Here is a 14,781-nt window from a genome sequence, read left to right as displayed (position 1 = left end):
AAGTGCAGACTGCTGCCCTCCAGCTCCCCCAGGACGGGCTCAGCTCCTTTTCTGCCTCCCCAATGCTCAGAACTGAGGCTCCTCAGCTCCCAGTTCATCCTCTCCCTGTGCAGTGGGAAGGATGCTCCAGGCCAGGTGGGGCTGAGCAGAGCCACAGCCAGGGCAGGAAGCACCCAGCCCAAAGTGTTCCCCAAGAGCACCCTGGTACCTGCTCTGCACAACCACCTCCTGGTTACAACAGTGCACTGAGGGCTTCCAACACCCATCTCACTGAAAACCTGGATAATTCCTTCCCTGCAGGCCCAGCAGTCACTCCAGACAGCCCTTCCACCAGGGCAACCCAGGCCAAGCCCCCTCAGCACCAACCCCCCCCAGAACAACTGATAGAAACCAGGAGCCCAGAGCCATGGTACCAAAGAACACACCAGCAAACATCACTTTATTACACTGGCTCAGTCACCCCCACTGACCACAAAAGCTGTTGAGATGGCTGCAGACAAACAGCTCCGAGGGTCACATCTCAGGTCAAAGCTCCAGGAGGGCTCCCAGGGAACAGGAATATTCCACACGTGCACCCCTGGGGCTCTGGTGGGGAGGGGAGGCAGGGACAGGGACAGATCATCCCCACCATGTTCCTGCCACCACCCAAATCCTGAGACAGACCCAGGAGGTTGCACAGGGTGAAGAGAATGGGGAGAGCCCGAGCTGAGCCTGGCTGGGATGACACCAGCACAACACACGAGGTACCAGCCAGCCAGGGAAGGGCTCCTGAGGCTGCTCTACAGCTGGAACTAGAAATGACTCTGGGTGGAAAGGCATAGAAATAAATACTTGCTCACCTCAGCACTCTGCCCATCAGCCACACCTCTCAGCACCCAGTTACACAGCCACTACTCCTCACTACTACAGCAAAACACTGCCCTGCACGAGCAGCAGGGACTGGAGGAAGGAGGTGATGCTGCCTCTTGTGTAGCAGCACCCCCAGCTCTGCTGCATCTGTTGAGCTCTTCAGACACAAGCAAACTGCTCAGTTAATTGATGACTGCCCAAAGCCCCTTCTTCAGGGGTGGGGAGCACTGGGGGTCACCCATAATCATAGCAGAAATGCAGATTTTGGTTGCCACTGACATTGCTGAACAGATGGAAAACGTGGCTGCCTGCTAGCCAGCAGCTCTGCCACTTAAAAACTTTGGGGTTGCACTCTGAAATTTTACTGGTGGTGTCTTTGCCATGTTCTTCTAGATAAATACTTCCCTGAAAAATACCCTTTAGCAGCCAGATGAGCTCACAGGATGTAAAGTGACATGGTTAGGGTTACGTCAGTGCCTCAGGAAGGCTCAGAGCAGAGGTTACGGAATTGAGGCTTAGTGTAGCACTTAAAAGAGTTTGGAATAATGACCTGGAAACAAAACACAAAAAAACAATGCAGCCCAGGTTTCCAAGAGCTTTTCCTAGACGCTGAGTCACCAGCAGGAACACTGTAGCTTGGCCTGCAGACCTCTGCTGCTCAGAAGGATGCACTCAGCCTCAGCTGGGCAGCAGCTGCTCTGTGCCTGGGCCACTCTTCCAGCTGGACACAGGAGCCTGGAGTCACCCTGGGAGGAATGGGACAGCTCTGAGGGGTGGCAGAGCCTGCCATGCCCCCTGCAGCAGACACCAAGAGGGAAACCTTCCTGGTAAGGAACTAAGAGAGCTGAGAATAAGGCAAATAATTTAAGACCAATGGAGTAACTCCCTGTTTTCTGCTTGTAATGCATTTCACTCCATGAAATGAAGGAAAGGAAGGTTGATTTTTCTTATTTAACCTTCCCTTACATTTAAGAGATGACCAAGACTGAAAGAAAAATAAAATTAAAAAAACAGAACTAAGGAGAACCTGTCTGTCTCCCTAGAGCTGTGACACAACATAAAACCATTGTAGGCTATCCCAGGATGTCGGAAGTCAGTTTAGAGAAAGGCAATCCCCCCATGGCTGAGGGGCTGTAACAGTAGTGTTCTGAGTACATTCTGTGCAAGTTATGCAACTTGTGCACAAGCTGCAGTTTCTCTGGGCTTACCTGGCTGCAGCTCTGCTCATTGGTGGCTGAACACTTTACACAACCTCACTCCACAGCTCAAGGTAAGTTTGAGCAGATAAAAATAATTCAGTTTCCTATGCCAGGTACCTGTCCCACTCCAAAACAAAGTGTTCCTAATGCCCAAAGGTCAAAATTAAAATCTCACAGTTGACTGCAAACAGATCAGCTACGCTCCCTTTGCCTTGCGTTCAAGCCCCTGACCTCCAAGCCTTGTTTCCAGGGAAGACACACAACACCTGGGTAAAGATCCCATCTCCTCCCCATGGTGTTGGTTCTGACTTCCCTCCACACAGACTTCCTCCACCTCTCACCAGTACCCGAGGAGAAAGGGTCTGCATGTCACCACCACATCTTTCTTCCTCCCCCCCCTGCCCAGAGAGGATTCTCACGTGCTGGAAAGCTAACAATGAAAATTACAAGTTAGGGAAAGGTTGAAACTGTCCACCAGGCCAGCTTGAACACTACAAGTTCTTTTCAGCCCTTTGTCTGTTGCTCAGAGTTTCCTCTCCTTTAGTTTGTTCCCGCTGTGTTCATCCAGCATGGCTGAGTGTCCATCCCCATTGCTCAAGCACTTCTCCTTTTCATGTCTGTGCTCTTGCTTCTGTCTCCTGATCTCCTTGTACCGCAGAGTGATGTCACTGAGGAGAGAAGAACAAGCAGACATCAACCAGGGCTGGGAATAAAACCAATAAAAGCCAAGCCTGTGCTGGATGCAAGCTGCTGGGAGCACCCTGGGCTGGTGGGAGGTGTCCCTGCCATGGCAGGGGTGGCACTGGATGAACTTTAAGGTTTCTCCCAGCCCACACCCTTCCATGAGGCTATGATTCCAAGAAGACACTGCTGAAGGGATGTCCAGAAGAGCCCAGCCCTGCTCACCGGATGAAGAAGCGCCAGGCTGTCCAGGTGAGCACCAGGATAATCCCCAGGATCCAGCACTGGGTGATGTAGAAGGGCAGGGAAAGTGTGAGGGTGTAGGGATCGTACTTCACCACGATCAGGAACTCGGTGGCAGTGATAGCAGCCACCAGCCATGCCTGCTGACCCAGCTTCTTATGGAACTTCCTAAAAAACAAACATGCAGATGAGACAAAGCTCTTGCTGTAAAGCTGAGCACTCAGAGAAATGTTCATAAAGAGACAGCTGGGGTAATAATTTCATTCAGCTTTGCACAATCCTAAAAGTAGTCTGGATTACACACGTTCTAAAGCTATGCAGGCTGTTGACTTTCATGCTGCTGTTAATTAAAGTTTCCTCTCAGAGGCTCTGAAAACACATGGAAAGTTAAACTTTATCACTGTGTGATGCAAGAAGGCAACCTCATGGTCAGGGGATTGGTAAATCTGCACCAAATAATTATCTGAGGAGCCTGAGCTGAGGTTGAGGGTACAGGAGCCCTACTCCTGGATTGCCTCAGCAAACATCAGCTCACACTGCTGCAAGCACACTGAACCCTGACACAAGGGCACCTGGAACTCACTCCCTTCTCCAAAAGGCACTTGATGAGCTGTCACTAATCATCTCTGAACGGGTTTGAAAAGAAGAAAGCTTACTAAAAACAAAGCAAGATACTGGAGGAGGCAAGGACAGCATTTCACTTCTAGGACAACACAACCCTGGGGCAAACACAGGATTAATGTTTCATGGCCAGGGTTTGTTTCTAAGCAGTACCAGGTAAGCTGCTGAGAAGCTGCAGTGCTTGGCACACACCTAGGGGAGGACTCGTCAATCAGCAGCGCTGGAAATTAAACTGCAGTGGAATCAGAACATCTCTACAGAGGCTCTGCCTGCAGAGGGGGAGATGGAAATGTCCCATCTTTTGGGTCACCTGTTCCTGCACGGGAACACCATAACCCCAAAACACCCACAGGCTGCCTCCCCAGCCCCTCAGTGCCCTCCCAGGAGAAAACTGAGCTGCTCCACCTCACCCAGCCAGAGCCTCCAGCTCTTGTCCTGGCCTCCTCCTGTCACTTCTAGACCTGACATTTTGACAGCTGACTGACCTGACAGCCCAGATGTTCCACATGTCAGTACCCACAGGGGATTCTCTCTGGGACACAGAACAAACCCTTCCTGACTGCACACTGGGTGGCCCTGCAGCACTACTTCCTGCTTGGCAGATGAAGTTTTTTAATTCCATCACCCATCTCTGAATCTAAAATGGGATTTTGTTCCCATTAGAGGAAAGAACCAAGAGAAAGCTACAAGAAGTTGTATGTATTCTTTTTCTCTTTTTTTCCGCCACCCAAAGGCACGATTTAAATAAATGTTCCCTGAAACCCAACTGATGTGGAACAAGGAAGACTGAACGTGAGAAAAGCAACACCCTCAGCCACCACAATCCCCAACTGTTTCACCAGCAGGCACCCACAACTACCTCAACAGTCTTTGGGTTGCAGCTTTTACTTTAACACCACACAAAGGTTCACTGTGGTGTCCCTCCATGTTAGCCCCTTTTGCTTTGCTCCACACATCTCTGCTTTCACCCCAGGAAGCATCTCTTCTGTCCTCTCACCTAACTCCAGTATATCCTGAAGGACAGTTTCCCACCAGGTCCTTTCTTTTTGGTCCAGCTGACCGTGTTATTCCACTCCTAACACAGCATCAGATGGAGTGAAACATATCCAGGAAGAATTCAGTGGGAAGTGGCAGAAGCACTGAGGCAGGAGAGAGAAGATGGGGAGCTAAGCAATGTACCAAAGCTGCAGAGGGCTGGGAGGAGGGATGGACATGTTGAGGTGACCTCTGCAGCACTTCTGGGGCACTGCAGCAGTGGGAAATTCTAGCCTGGTCTGAATCCTGCCTGGCTGAGGCACTGGGTCATTAAGTGCTGGGATATTCAGCAGCCACCCAAGCTCTTTGGGACAGATTTTCTTACTGGCTTTGCCATGCAGTGGAAAAAAACGAAACAAAAAAAAAGCCATCTAACTGCATCCCCATGGATTCTCAGTGCCTGGGAAGGGATCTAAGCAGAGACAGCAAAAAGAGCTTCTCTCCCCTCTCCTGAAGCCAGGGGAGTCATTGCAAGTCAAGCACACAACACACATGGGTTTTTAACATGAGGCCCAGGAGTCGTATTTCCACCAATGCCTAAGTTCAAAGCACACAAAATGTTCCAAAGACACCAGGTTACTGCTGATGCAGACAGGATGAGTGCATTCGGTTCTAAAAAGTATCCTGCCCAGACCAACCCAGATGAAAGGACCCCAGAGACTGCTCCTGGTGGTTCATCTGGTATGACAGATTAAATGGGCAGAAACAAACCTTGCCACATGGACAGAGGAAACAGAACAGCAGATCTCTGACTGTGAGCTCCAGTGGTGAGACGACTGGGTCAGCTTTCTGCTTTGCTCATCTGCTTCCTCATTTTCCATCATTTTCTGTCACTAGCTCACAACAGCACAGTGGCAGAAGAACTAAAGGTAACCCCGACAGAAGAGCTGTGCAGAACCTAAACCTGCCAAGGAAGAGAGCTGGTTTCCTGCCCTTCTGTTCATGAAAGATTTTAAAAGCAAGTCTTTTTTTTTTTTTTTTTTCATTTGATGAATGAGATTAAAATTCATGACCTCAATGCAGACTCCTTGGAAAAGACTTAGGATTAGAAACCAGGAAGACATGACAAAGTCAAATTCTACAGAGTCCTGCAGGAAGGTATCTCTGCTCAGGAATGTTTCCCATGGCCAGTCCTCAAGAACTCAGAAGCAGCATGGGGATCACAACTGGAGCGTGGGGTGGAGGAGATGGAGAACAGTTTCATGAAGCACTCCTCTTCTTGGATTATGTCAATCCTAGGTACTTGACTATCACCTTGCTCAGGCCAAGTTCCTCCAAGCAAAGCCCTAGCACTGCCTGCAGATACTGAGAGTCTGGAACAAGAAAAAGAGAGTCTTCACATTTGAACTTCACAACTTTCTAGACCAACTATTGCAAGGTTTGCTGGAGAGATCTAATCAGTTTATCTTGGACAATCCTGTCACTACCAGACAAGGCAACAAGCCATGGTCCTGACTTTGAAGGTCAATGGAATATTCCAACCTTTGTCCATTAAGAAGTTGAGTAAGTTTCCAAAAGGAAAGGTCAGGAAGGTCCCTCCTGTTCTGTCAGCTGGGAGCCTCTGGTACAGCCTGCTCTTCCCCAGAAGCTTCTCCCTACAACACAACAGGAAACATCCAAACCAGTTCCTGGGTTCAAAATGAAAATGCTCACCCAGCCAAGCTGGTAAAAGGGGGACTGGTTCTATCTACTTGGATGACCTGGAATACACAAAAGATTCTAAGTCCAGCAGCAAAAACCTTCTCAGAGAAGACAGTGGGTAAGACCAGATGCTGGGCTCTGCCATGTTGCATGAACAGTCTGATGTCAGCTCTGTGGGGCATCAAGCAGAGCCATGAACCTCAGAAGTGAGGGAGGGTTGGACATCTTGCCCATCAAGAGGCACAAGGCCAGTAGGCAGTGGTGGCAATGGTGAAGTCATGCAGTTCAGGATGAGAGTCTCTGATTGCTGGATGAACTCCTGCAGCTCACGGAGAGAATGGCAACAACTGAAGCAGCAATGAGGCACCGGTGACTGATGAGCCTCCCATATTTCAATGCCATGCCATGTGGTTGCACAGAGGGCAAAGGAGTTTTTCCAACCCAAACACAAGGACCAGAAGACTGTGCATGGTGCTAAGGAGAGGAGCTCCCCAGTGAGAGGCTGAGGCCTCTTCTTACCTTTTGAGTTGGAGGCACGTCCCAAACCAGCAGTTCCGACACCAAAGGCAGGGGCAGTCTGCCTCTGCTGAGTGTCCTGAAATCCAGCTAAGCAATGGGGGCTGGCCCTTCTTCCCACTTCTAGGAGTCAAAGCCTTGCAAGGGGAACTGATCTTCACAGAAAGTTGGAACCCTGAATTCTGAACACAGACACTTTTTGCGTTGGTCAGTGACAGACAATGAGCATCCCCTGCAGCCAGATGTTGTCTCAGACTTAAGATGTGAGCTCAGGCAGTTTGTGGCATCACTACTAAAACTTAAAAGAAAACGTGACTTTGAGAACAAAGCTTTCTCAGGTCTTGCATGGTCTGCAGAAACAAAAGCAGCAAGGACAAATATGATGCTTACATAAGAACAGTCAGAAAGTTCATGCACTGATGTGTATGGGTGCACTTTGCCCTCAACACACTTTGCTATCCAGGGTCCTCTAATCTGCAAGAGGGTGCCATGAGAGCTCCAGAGGACCAGGGAGCAGCTGGAAGACAGCTCGAGAGAGAAGCACCTTTAAGAAATGCATATTTGGTCCAGTTGGGGCCCTGTTGTCTTTAGAAAGCACTTGTAAGGACTGCAGCTCCTGGCTATCAATCTGAAAGTGAGTTCAGTACTCCTCTGCCCACCAGCCAGTGGCACTCTAGCTAAATTACACATTCCATTCTCAAAAGTGTAAGCATTTATCAAAAACTGAAGTTAAAACCAGTGCACACAGAATGCCCTTAACAACCGCTGTTCTCTAACCAGATCTACTCAGGATTTTACCTCCAAAAGAGAAGAACACAAAGCAGATGCTTTGGGACTTGGTCTTTTTGACCCCAACAAGCTGAACAACTGCCCTGAGATGGATGCCAACAAGCTGGAGCAAATTGAACCCAAAGCAAGTGAAGCTTGGCATGACACAGACACAAGAGGAATGGCTTACGGGTCGTCCATGAAGTCGTAGATTTCCCTCATAGCCACACCTCCCACATTGACAAAAAAGACAAGTCGTAACAGGACCAAGTAGTGTTCTGGTGGCATCCACAGGACAAACTTCAAGTAAAATGTGTTCAACTCTGCCAATAAAAACTGAGAAAAAAGGGCATTTTAAATTACATTCATGAGACTTCCCTGAATGAAGCCTGGAATCTCCCTCTCTCCCTGCATGACTCCCCCCACCATTTCCCTAACAAGGTCCTGCTCAGCATTACTGAGCACACCAACATCAGCTGCAATAATGACCAGGAACAGTTGGGTTTGTAAAAATTTTCTGTGTTGGAAGAGGTATTAAAGAAAACAACAGAAACCTGGATAGGCCCTGCCTCCAATTTTGAACAAGTTCATCAGGGATCTGAAGTACCTGCAGAACCTACTGATACCAAATCCTAAAGGCAACAACTTGTCTCTTCACTATCACTTCGAATCTGACTGAGGGAGGGGCAGGAGGGACAAGATTACATCCTGGGGATTTTGGTTAGGTTTGGTTCTTTTTTACAGGAGTTATGCATATGTCACTGCCAAAGCCAGCTTCAGAGAACTGGTTATACATTTATAGCAAAGTGTTCTCCAGTGAGATGCCCTGACAGTGTGATTAAGTGCACAAGTAGACACCAGCTCCTCACTTCAAAAGACACTACAACAAATGGCATTAGGTAGCTGCTGTTAACAAACTCATCACCTTACAGCCTGTACCACAGCAATAATGCAGGAACTGGTTGATGCTCAGTGCCTCTGCAATCACTGGAACTGTCACAAGGCTTTTTTTTTTTTTTTTTTTTATGAAGTTTTTAAACTCTAGAGCTGCCAAAATAAAATAAGTTTGAGTAGCTCAAAACAGAGCCAAGTGACACCCCACGGGCAGCACAAAGGGCAAAGTTCTCCAGCTGACAAGAGGAGGAGCAGGGAAAAAGCACCAAGTGTACCTTCCCTCTGTGTCACTCACATTACCCGTGACAGTGACACAGACACTGAAGTCAGGGTGAGGCTCTGCCATGACACAGCTTCAGCCTCTCAGATGAAGGAGGCACTGTCACTCTGCTGTGACCACTGGGGAAGCCAGTTTGCTCTCTCCTTTGTCTAAATGGGGAGCCAGTTTACCTGAACTGGTCAAGCTGGATTTTGTCAACACCTTCATGTGCTACATGTTCAGTGAACCATGAAAAGAAAACCAGGGATAACTGAATTACTGAAGTCTGTACAAATCCACTATTTGAGGCAAAGCTCTGTCTGAGGAGCCACGCTGCCCAGAGCCAACACAGAGAAGCCTGAGGCTCTGGCTGCAGTCCTCTCCAGCTGTAAAAAGGCACAGATCTGCTGCAGGCTGAGGGAAACAAGCCACCTTCACCAAAGCCTGTGGTTTGGACAGCAGTTACGTGCTGAGTTATGTGTAGAGCACAGTTCTGTATTCCTTGCACTGCCAATCAACATTGTTCAGCAAGCAAGAACAAATATTTATGCACTGAATCTGTGAACTGTACCAGAGACATGGAACCAGGAACCTTTTCTGCAGGGTTTGGAAGGGATCTCTTCCAGCCTCAACTAAAGAAACATCACCAGGTCAGAGCTTCAGCCTGAGTTATCATCTGCACAGTTGCTTGAGTGTTACAAAACACTAAACCAAACACCAGAGAAAAGAAGTGTCCTTACAACAAAGATAATGCCACAAACTGCCAGCCATCTGCGCAGGCTGGATGCTGGCTTCCACTCAAACTTCACCCAGCTGTATGGTGTGAACTGGAAGACAATTCTCTTCATTTTACCTCTGGAAGGAAAAAAAAACAAACCAGGGCATATTCTGTCAGTTTTAATAAACAGCACATAAGAGACATAATCTACTAACATCTTCTTTTGAGACACCAAGTCATGCATGCAAAATGTCTCCATTTACCCCCCAAAATTACTGCTTGCTGAGATCATTATTCTGAGCCAGAGAAGCCTGTCATTTGGACTTTATTTCCAACTTTAAGGCAGTACACCCACTGTCTAAGCAGATCCTCAGTTCTGCTTTGCTCAGCAGAGGCACTCTACAGAAAATGGGTAGCTCATTACTGGTACACGACTACAAGGGATTTATTAAATTGGAAGTTTCAGTGTCCCAGTTACTGTGAAGTTCTGATTACTGGGGAACCCATTTGCACAGGGACCAAGCTGATCCTTGCTGTGAATGAAAGAGCAGGATCCTGACTTCAACTCCTTCATCTCCTTTAACCACTGCAGGAACCAAGCTCATTTCCACACACTGCCCTCCATCCCTAGGCACCAGGCAATGCTCATGACAGGTATAATTTCATTTGCAAGGTAAATAAAACTCTCCTAAGCAAGCTCCCATGCAGCATTAAGTTACTAGGTTCTGCTAAGCACACATGAATTCTTTAATTCACCTCAACCCTATCAGAACCTTTCAGCAACTGAGGTACTTAACACGGGCCCAAGTTTTGTGCTGTGCTACTGCCTGTGCAGTTACTTTTTACACCAACTTACTTGTATGTAGGAATGTTCCAAAGTCCTTGCCATTTGTATGTTTTCAAAGAAAGCCAAGACAGAGTCTTCATCCCACAGTAAATTCCTAATCCATTGCACAAGATCACATCCATTATCCACTGCAAGGAGGAAAACAGAGTGATGCTGGAGAAGCTTGTACCAGGGAAACACCAGAAGTACAGCCACAGGCAGAGACACTCAGTGACAAGGAGTGAACAGCCCCAGAGAAGAGAGGTTCAGGAACTGTCAGCACAAAAGAACCTCAGCTGCCCAAACCTGCACAACCAAAAAACTGCTCTACAGGTGGTGGCTGCAGATCCTCCTCTCCTGCATTCCTTCAGCTGCACAGCAGACACTTCCCACTTACTCTCAGCTCAGCTCCACTCTTAAATGAGAACTTACACACACAAATAAACCTGAACATGTTCCTAGAGACTGGGTTTTCCTGTGCCCAGCTTTAGGCTGCCTCCTAAAGAAAAGCCTTCCACATCCAGGCACAGGATGTGAAACTGAACAGGGAATTTCTCCCCGTGCTCTGCCTTACTGCCAAGTGTTAATTCTGGAGATGGAGCTCTTGAGCTGAAAAAAACCTTGCTGTCCTCTGCATTCAAAGAAACAGAGCACAGTGTTAATTCCATAGGAAGTTTTTTTAAGACAAAACAGCTTTGCTTGATATCTCTATACATAATGCATTTACTTTTATAAATACAACCATGCAGCAAATCATTACAAGCTTGGGAAAGAGCTTGTACTGTAAGAATAAAATCAAGGTGAAATAACCCCAGAACCAAAGCTGTGTGCTCTGGGTGCAGGGACTTCTGATGGCTCTGATAACCAATTTGCATTTCATAGGCAAATAAATAAAAGAAAAAAAAGAAAAAAAAAAAAAGTGTGTCACTTCGAGCTCTAGAGCTTGTTTTTTCCACAGAGAAACTAGATCACAGCAGTCCCCCTGGCTTGAAAAATCACACACAAGCAGGATTTGAGGACAAGGATGGTTACAGACCATCCTGTGCAAAGACTGTAGAGTTCTGCAGTGAGGCCAAATGTTTCTCTTTTACAACCTTTTTAGGAACCACATCAGAAATTCTGGACACAGTAATATTTACTGTTTTCAGATGAAAGTGAGGACAGGTTTACACAGAAGGAAAAGCTGGACACAAACTGGATAAAAAGCTGTTTTGGTTTTTGTTTGTTTGTTTGTTTTGGTTCTTTTTTTCAAACGGGCAAGAAAAATCACCACTTGAAACTTCTTACACAAAGTTTTACCTTTCTCTTGATTTCAGATTTTATCCTTTCTACTATCATCAAATATCTCAAAATATTCAGGTAAAGCTTTAGATTCTGTCTCTGGTGTGAAATGAACTGAAGCAAACATCTAACCAAGTGCAGTAGTTTGAAACCCCACAAGATTACACAAGCAGTGACAAACTTTGTACAAACTCAACACAAAGAAGCACCAGAGCTGCAGCAGTCACAGAAATGTGCATGCAGTTCTCAGCACTTTAATAATCCCCCTCTCTTTAATAATAACATGTACTCCCATTTATAATTCATACTCTCATTTAGACAAATATATCCTGATCTGTGCAGTACATACGTGATCCCACCAACATTCACTGAAGTTTGGAAGCTGGTGTTCCAGGCTGTACTCCAGGAACTCAAACATCACACTGATGATCATACACATCCACCAGTCTCGAATCATCAGTGTCTATAAAAAGGGAGAAAAAAGCCTGTCAAATCTCTACCACAGCTGCCCAACATTACCAAAACAGACACCTGCACACCAGGCTGAGGAATGGGACACCACTTACACCAATGCCCTTTAGAAATCTGGATAAAGAACTCCATAAATGTTGCAGAGACAATGCTCAGATTCACTGTTTTTGCAACAGTGTGTGGAAAAATTACTACTTTTTTCCTAACCCTATCCCATTCCAGTTCCTCAGGAATGTGTTCCTGCTCCACTTATCTTACCAGATTCTCACTATTTAGGCATTTCTTCCTCAGCATGATGTTATTTGTAAAAATAAACACAGACTGTAACTGAAATGCTATTTTGATACTTAAGTTTCTAATGTAATTCTCTCGGAAAAAGAAACCCCAGGATTCTCCAAATTTACAATTCTACAATTGTAAATTAATAACTAGTTGTAAATTAAATAACTGACAGAGCAAGCCACAGACAGGCTGCTGAAGTCCAAGTCCCCCATGCTTTGCATACTCATCTTTTGGTGAGGGGGAAAGAAAAAACAGACCAAGCCAAAACACTCAGGAAGACTTCCTCAGTGCTGAAAAGGCAAAACCAAACCAACAATTTTAGTTTACTTTTAAAACAGCCTTAGGGTTTTTTGTTTACTCTATAGGGGGTCCTGCAGCTAAGAAAACAAACAAGGTCTGCAGGGAAAAATAAAGCTAGCTAGTCAGTTTTGCCCAGGTTAAAAAAAAAAGCTAATATTTAGTTCAAAATAACAGCAAAACAGCTTTGAATGCCTTCTGCCAGAGACAAGCACAACTGGAGTTCCTCCCCCAGTTGTCTAACAGTGATTAAAATGTAACAAGAATGAAATTACTACACATTTAATGACTTAACTCCTGATGAGGCTGGCAGTGTGCCTTGGAACAGCAGCAGTGGATCATTGTGCACCCATGGCAGAGAGCAGCAAACACTGCCCCTAACTCTACCTTCCAAGTTCCTTCAAGCATTTATCCTGCTGCAGGAGTAAAGGTTCCTACTTTTATTGATCTGACCTCCCAGTGATTTATGGTGGAGGAGGGAGCTTGTCACTGGAATGTTACTCTGGAGAGAAATGAGGTGACCTGACCCTTTCATGTCTTCCAAGCCCTGGAGACTGCCCCCACTCAAGAGGAGCAGCCAAGCCTTCAGAGCAGAATACTGCTCTAACAGAAGTGGAACACAAGACCCATTCTTACCTTCAGGTACCAGCCAAAAAAGTGAGCAGGAACAAATCCATCCAGTTTGTCCTACGAAGCAAGAAGAGTGTAGGTCACTTGGCACAACAAGCAACAGCCCAATTCTTAAGGCTTGCTTTTTCCCCCAAGAAAAACAGCAATAAACTTCAGTTGTTTCCCATATAAATACTGGATATTTTTTATGAGTTTTTTTGTTCTCCAGCACAATGAACCAACAAACTCTCCTCTGAGCAAAGTAAAAGACTTTAAGAGGCAGAACCCAGGACTGTGTTGATAAAGCAGAGACTGCCTTGGTCCTGCTCAGTGTCACATCCCTTGCCCTGCAAAGGGACAGCAGCAGAACATGGCCAGGCCAGAGCAAGTGTAATTCTTTTGCCCTTGATTTTCAGGTCTTCTGTTTGCCAGCAAGAAACAGCAACCTGATGGTTTCTGCTATTCAGGAAAGTGCAACTCACGGGCAACTTCTGAACTTTGTGCCTCAAGGTGACTGTGAGAAGACTTGCTAAGCACACAAATAAACTTAAAACTCCTAGGGGAGTTAGAGATCTTAAAGGATCTGAGAAACAAGGTCTGTTAAACAGCTTCCCCTCTCCCCTGGGTCACGTAATTGGGACACAAAGAGACAACCTCCACCTGATCAACAGGGAAGGCCAAGAGAAGAAAGGTACAGAGTCAGTCCTGACCTGTTCTCTCATTCAGCACTCAGATGACTGCCCTTTTGAGGAGTTCAGTTAACCAATCTTTTACCAAAAACCAGCCAGACTCATTTGCAAGTAACTTTCTTTTTTTTTTCTTACCCAGATGTTGTGGAATGGATCAGTCTCATTGCCAGGATCATAAATGAGGCAGTTGCCACCATAGTCTCTTTCTGGCAAAGGAACACCTAGGTGTGGATCAATGTACTTCATAAACTTTCTGCCATCCTGTACAGTCTGCAGAAGGAACACAAAATCCATGTTTCTCTCTCAGTAAGTATTAATGCACAGAAAGTACAAACTAAGATCAGCATTGTACCCAGAAATGTGTTGCAGAGCAATTCTTGAACTATACCCAGACCTTGAAGCATCAAAGTATACACCTGGCTGTCTGGACCTCCCAGTGCTAAATATTAAGGGAAACAAAAATTACTACAGAACCTAAGATTTCTTGAAGATGAAAAAACAGAGATCTTTATGTGCATCCTAAGCCACACCCCTATGGCCTTCCAGAAGAAATTAGCAAAATATTAGTTATAGAGGTGAAAACTTGAAGTAATTTGCTAGCAACCCAAGCACACTTTTGCTGAGTAAGTACCTCCCAGTGCAACTGCTCTTTGCTGTGGTCAGTGTTTCACACCAGAAGCAATGTGGCAGCTATGGCTGACAAGTGGCAAGTAAAAGCAGGCCAGAATTAATTAACAGCAATAATAAAATTATAGAATAAACCCACTAAAGCCACATTAACTGCAAGACAAGCTTCAACCATGAGCCAGCCTGTATTTGCTTTAAAAGAAGTTCAGTCACCTACAGACTCAGCATAACTTTAACCTTATTTCAACCTGTGCAAAGTAATAATGTATTTTTAG

At 46.1% G+C, this 14,781-nt stretch overlaps 1 protein-coding gene across 6 annotated transcripts in view; it reads right to left on the bottom strand.

The window, feature by feature from the left end:
- Positions 1-410: 410 nt before the first annotated feature.
- PTDSS2 (phosphatidylserine synthase 2) overlaps positions 411-14,781 on the bottom strand; it is a 48,467-nt gene continuing 34,096 nt past the window's right edge. For 4 of the 6 annotated variants that reach the window (XM_071762393.1, XM_071762389.1, XM_071762391.1 and 1 more), the window contains exons 5-12: positions 14,015-14,149; positions 13,218-13,268; positions 11,881-11,994; positions 10,281-10,399; positions 9,447-9,561; positions 7,744-7,889; positions 2,955-3,140; positions 411-2,716 (exon numbers count right to left, since the gene is read on the bottom strand). In XM_071762393.1, coding sequence (XP_071618494.1) covers positions 2,572-2,716; positions 2,955-3,140; positions 7,744-7,889; positions 9,447-9,561; positions 10,281-10,399; positions 11,881-11,994; positions 13,218-13,268; positions 14,015-14,149 — 1,011 coding nt within the window. In that variant the 3' untranslated portion in view covers positions 411-2,571. Of the gene's footprint in view, positions 2,717-2,954; positions 3,141-5,125; positions 7,084-7,175; positions 7,330-7,743; positions 7,890-9,446; positions 9,562-10,280; positions 10,400-11,880; positions 11,995-13,217; positions 13,269-14,014; positions 14,150-14,781 lie in introns of those variants that run through there. The other 2 variants (XM_071762395.1, XM_071762390.1) reach the window with 2 other exon arrangements.

Source organism: Heliangelus exortis, chromosome 18, assembly GCF_036169615.1.
Source record: "Heliangelus exortis chromosome 18, bHelExo1.hap1, whole genome shotgun sequence".
NCBI lineage: Eukaryota > Metazoa > Chordata > Aves > Apodiformes > Trochilidae > Heliangelus > Heliangelus exortis.
Note: the sequence above shows the minus strand (reverse complement) of the source record. Positions and strands in the feature narration are given on the sequence as shown.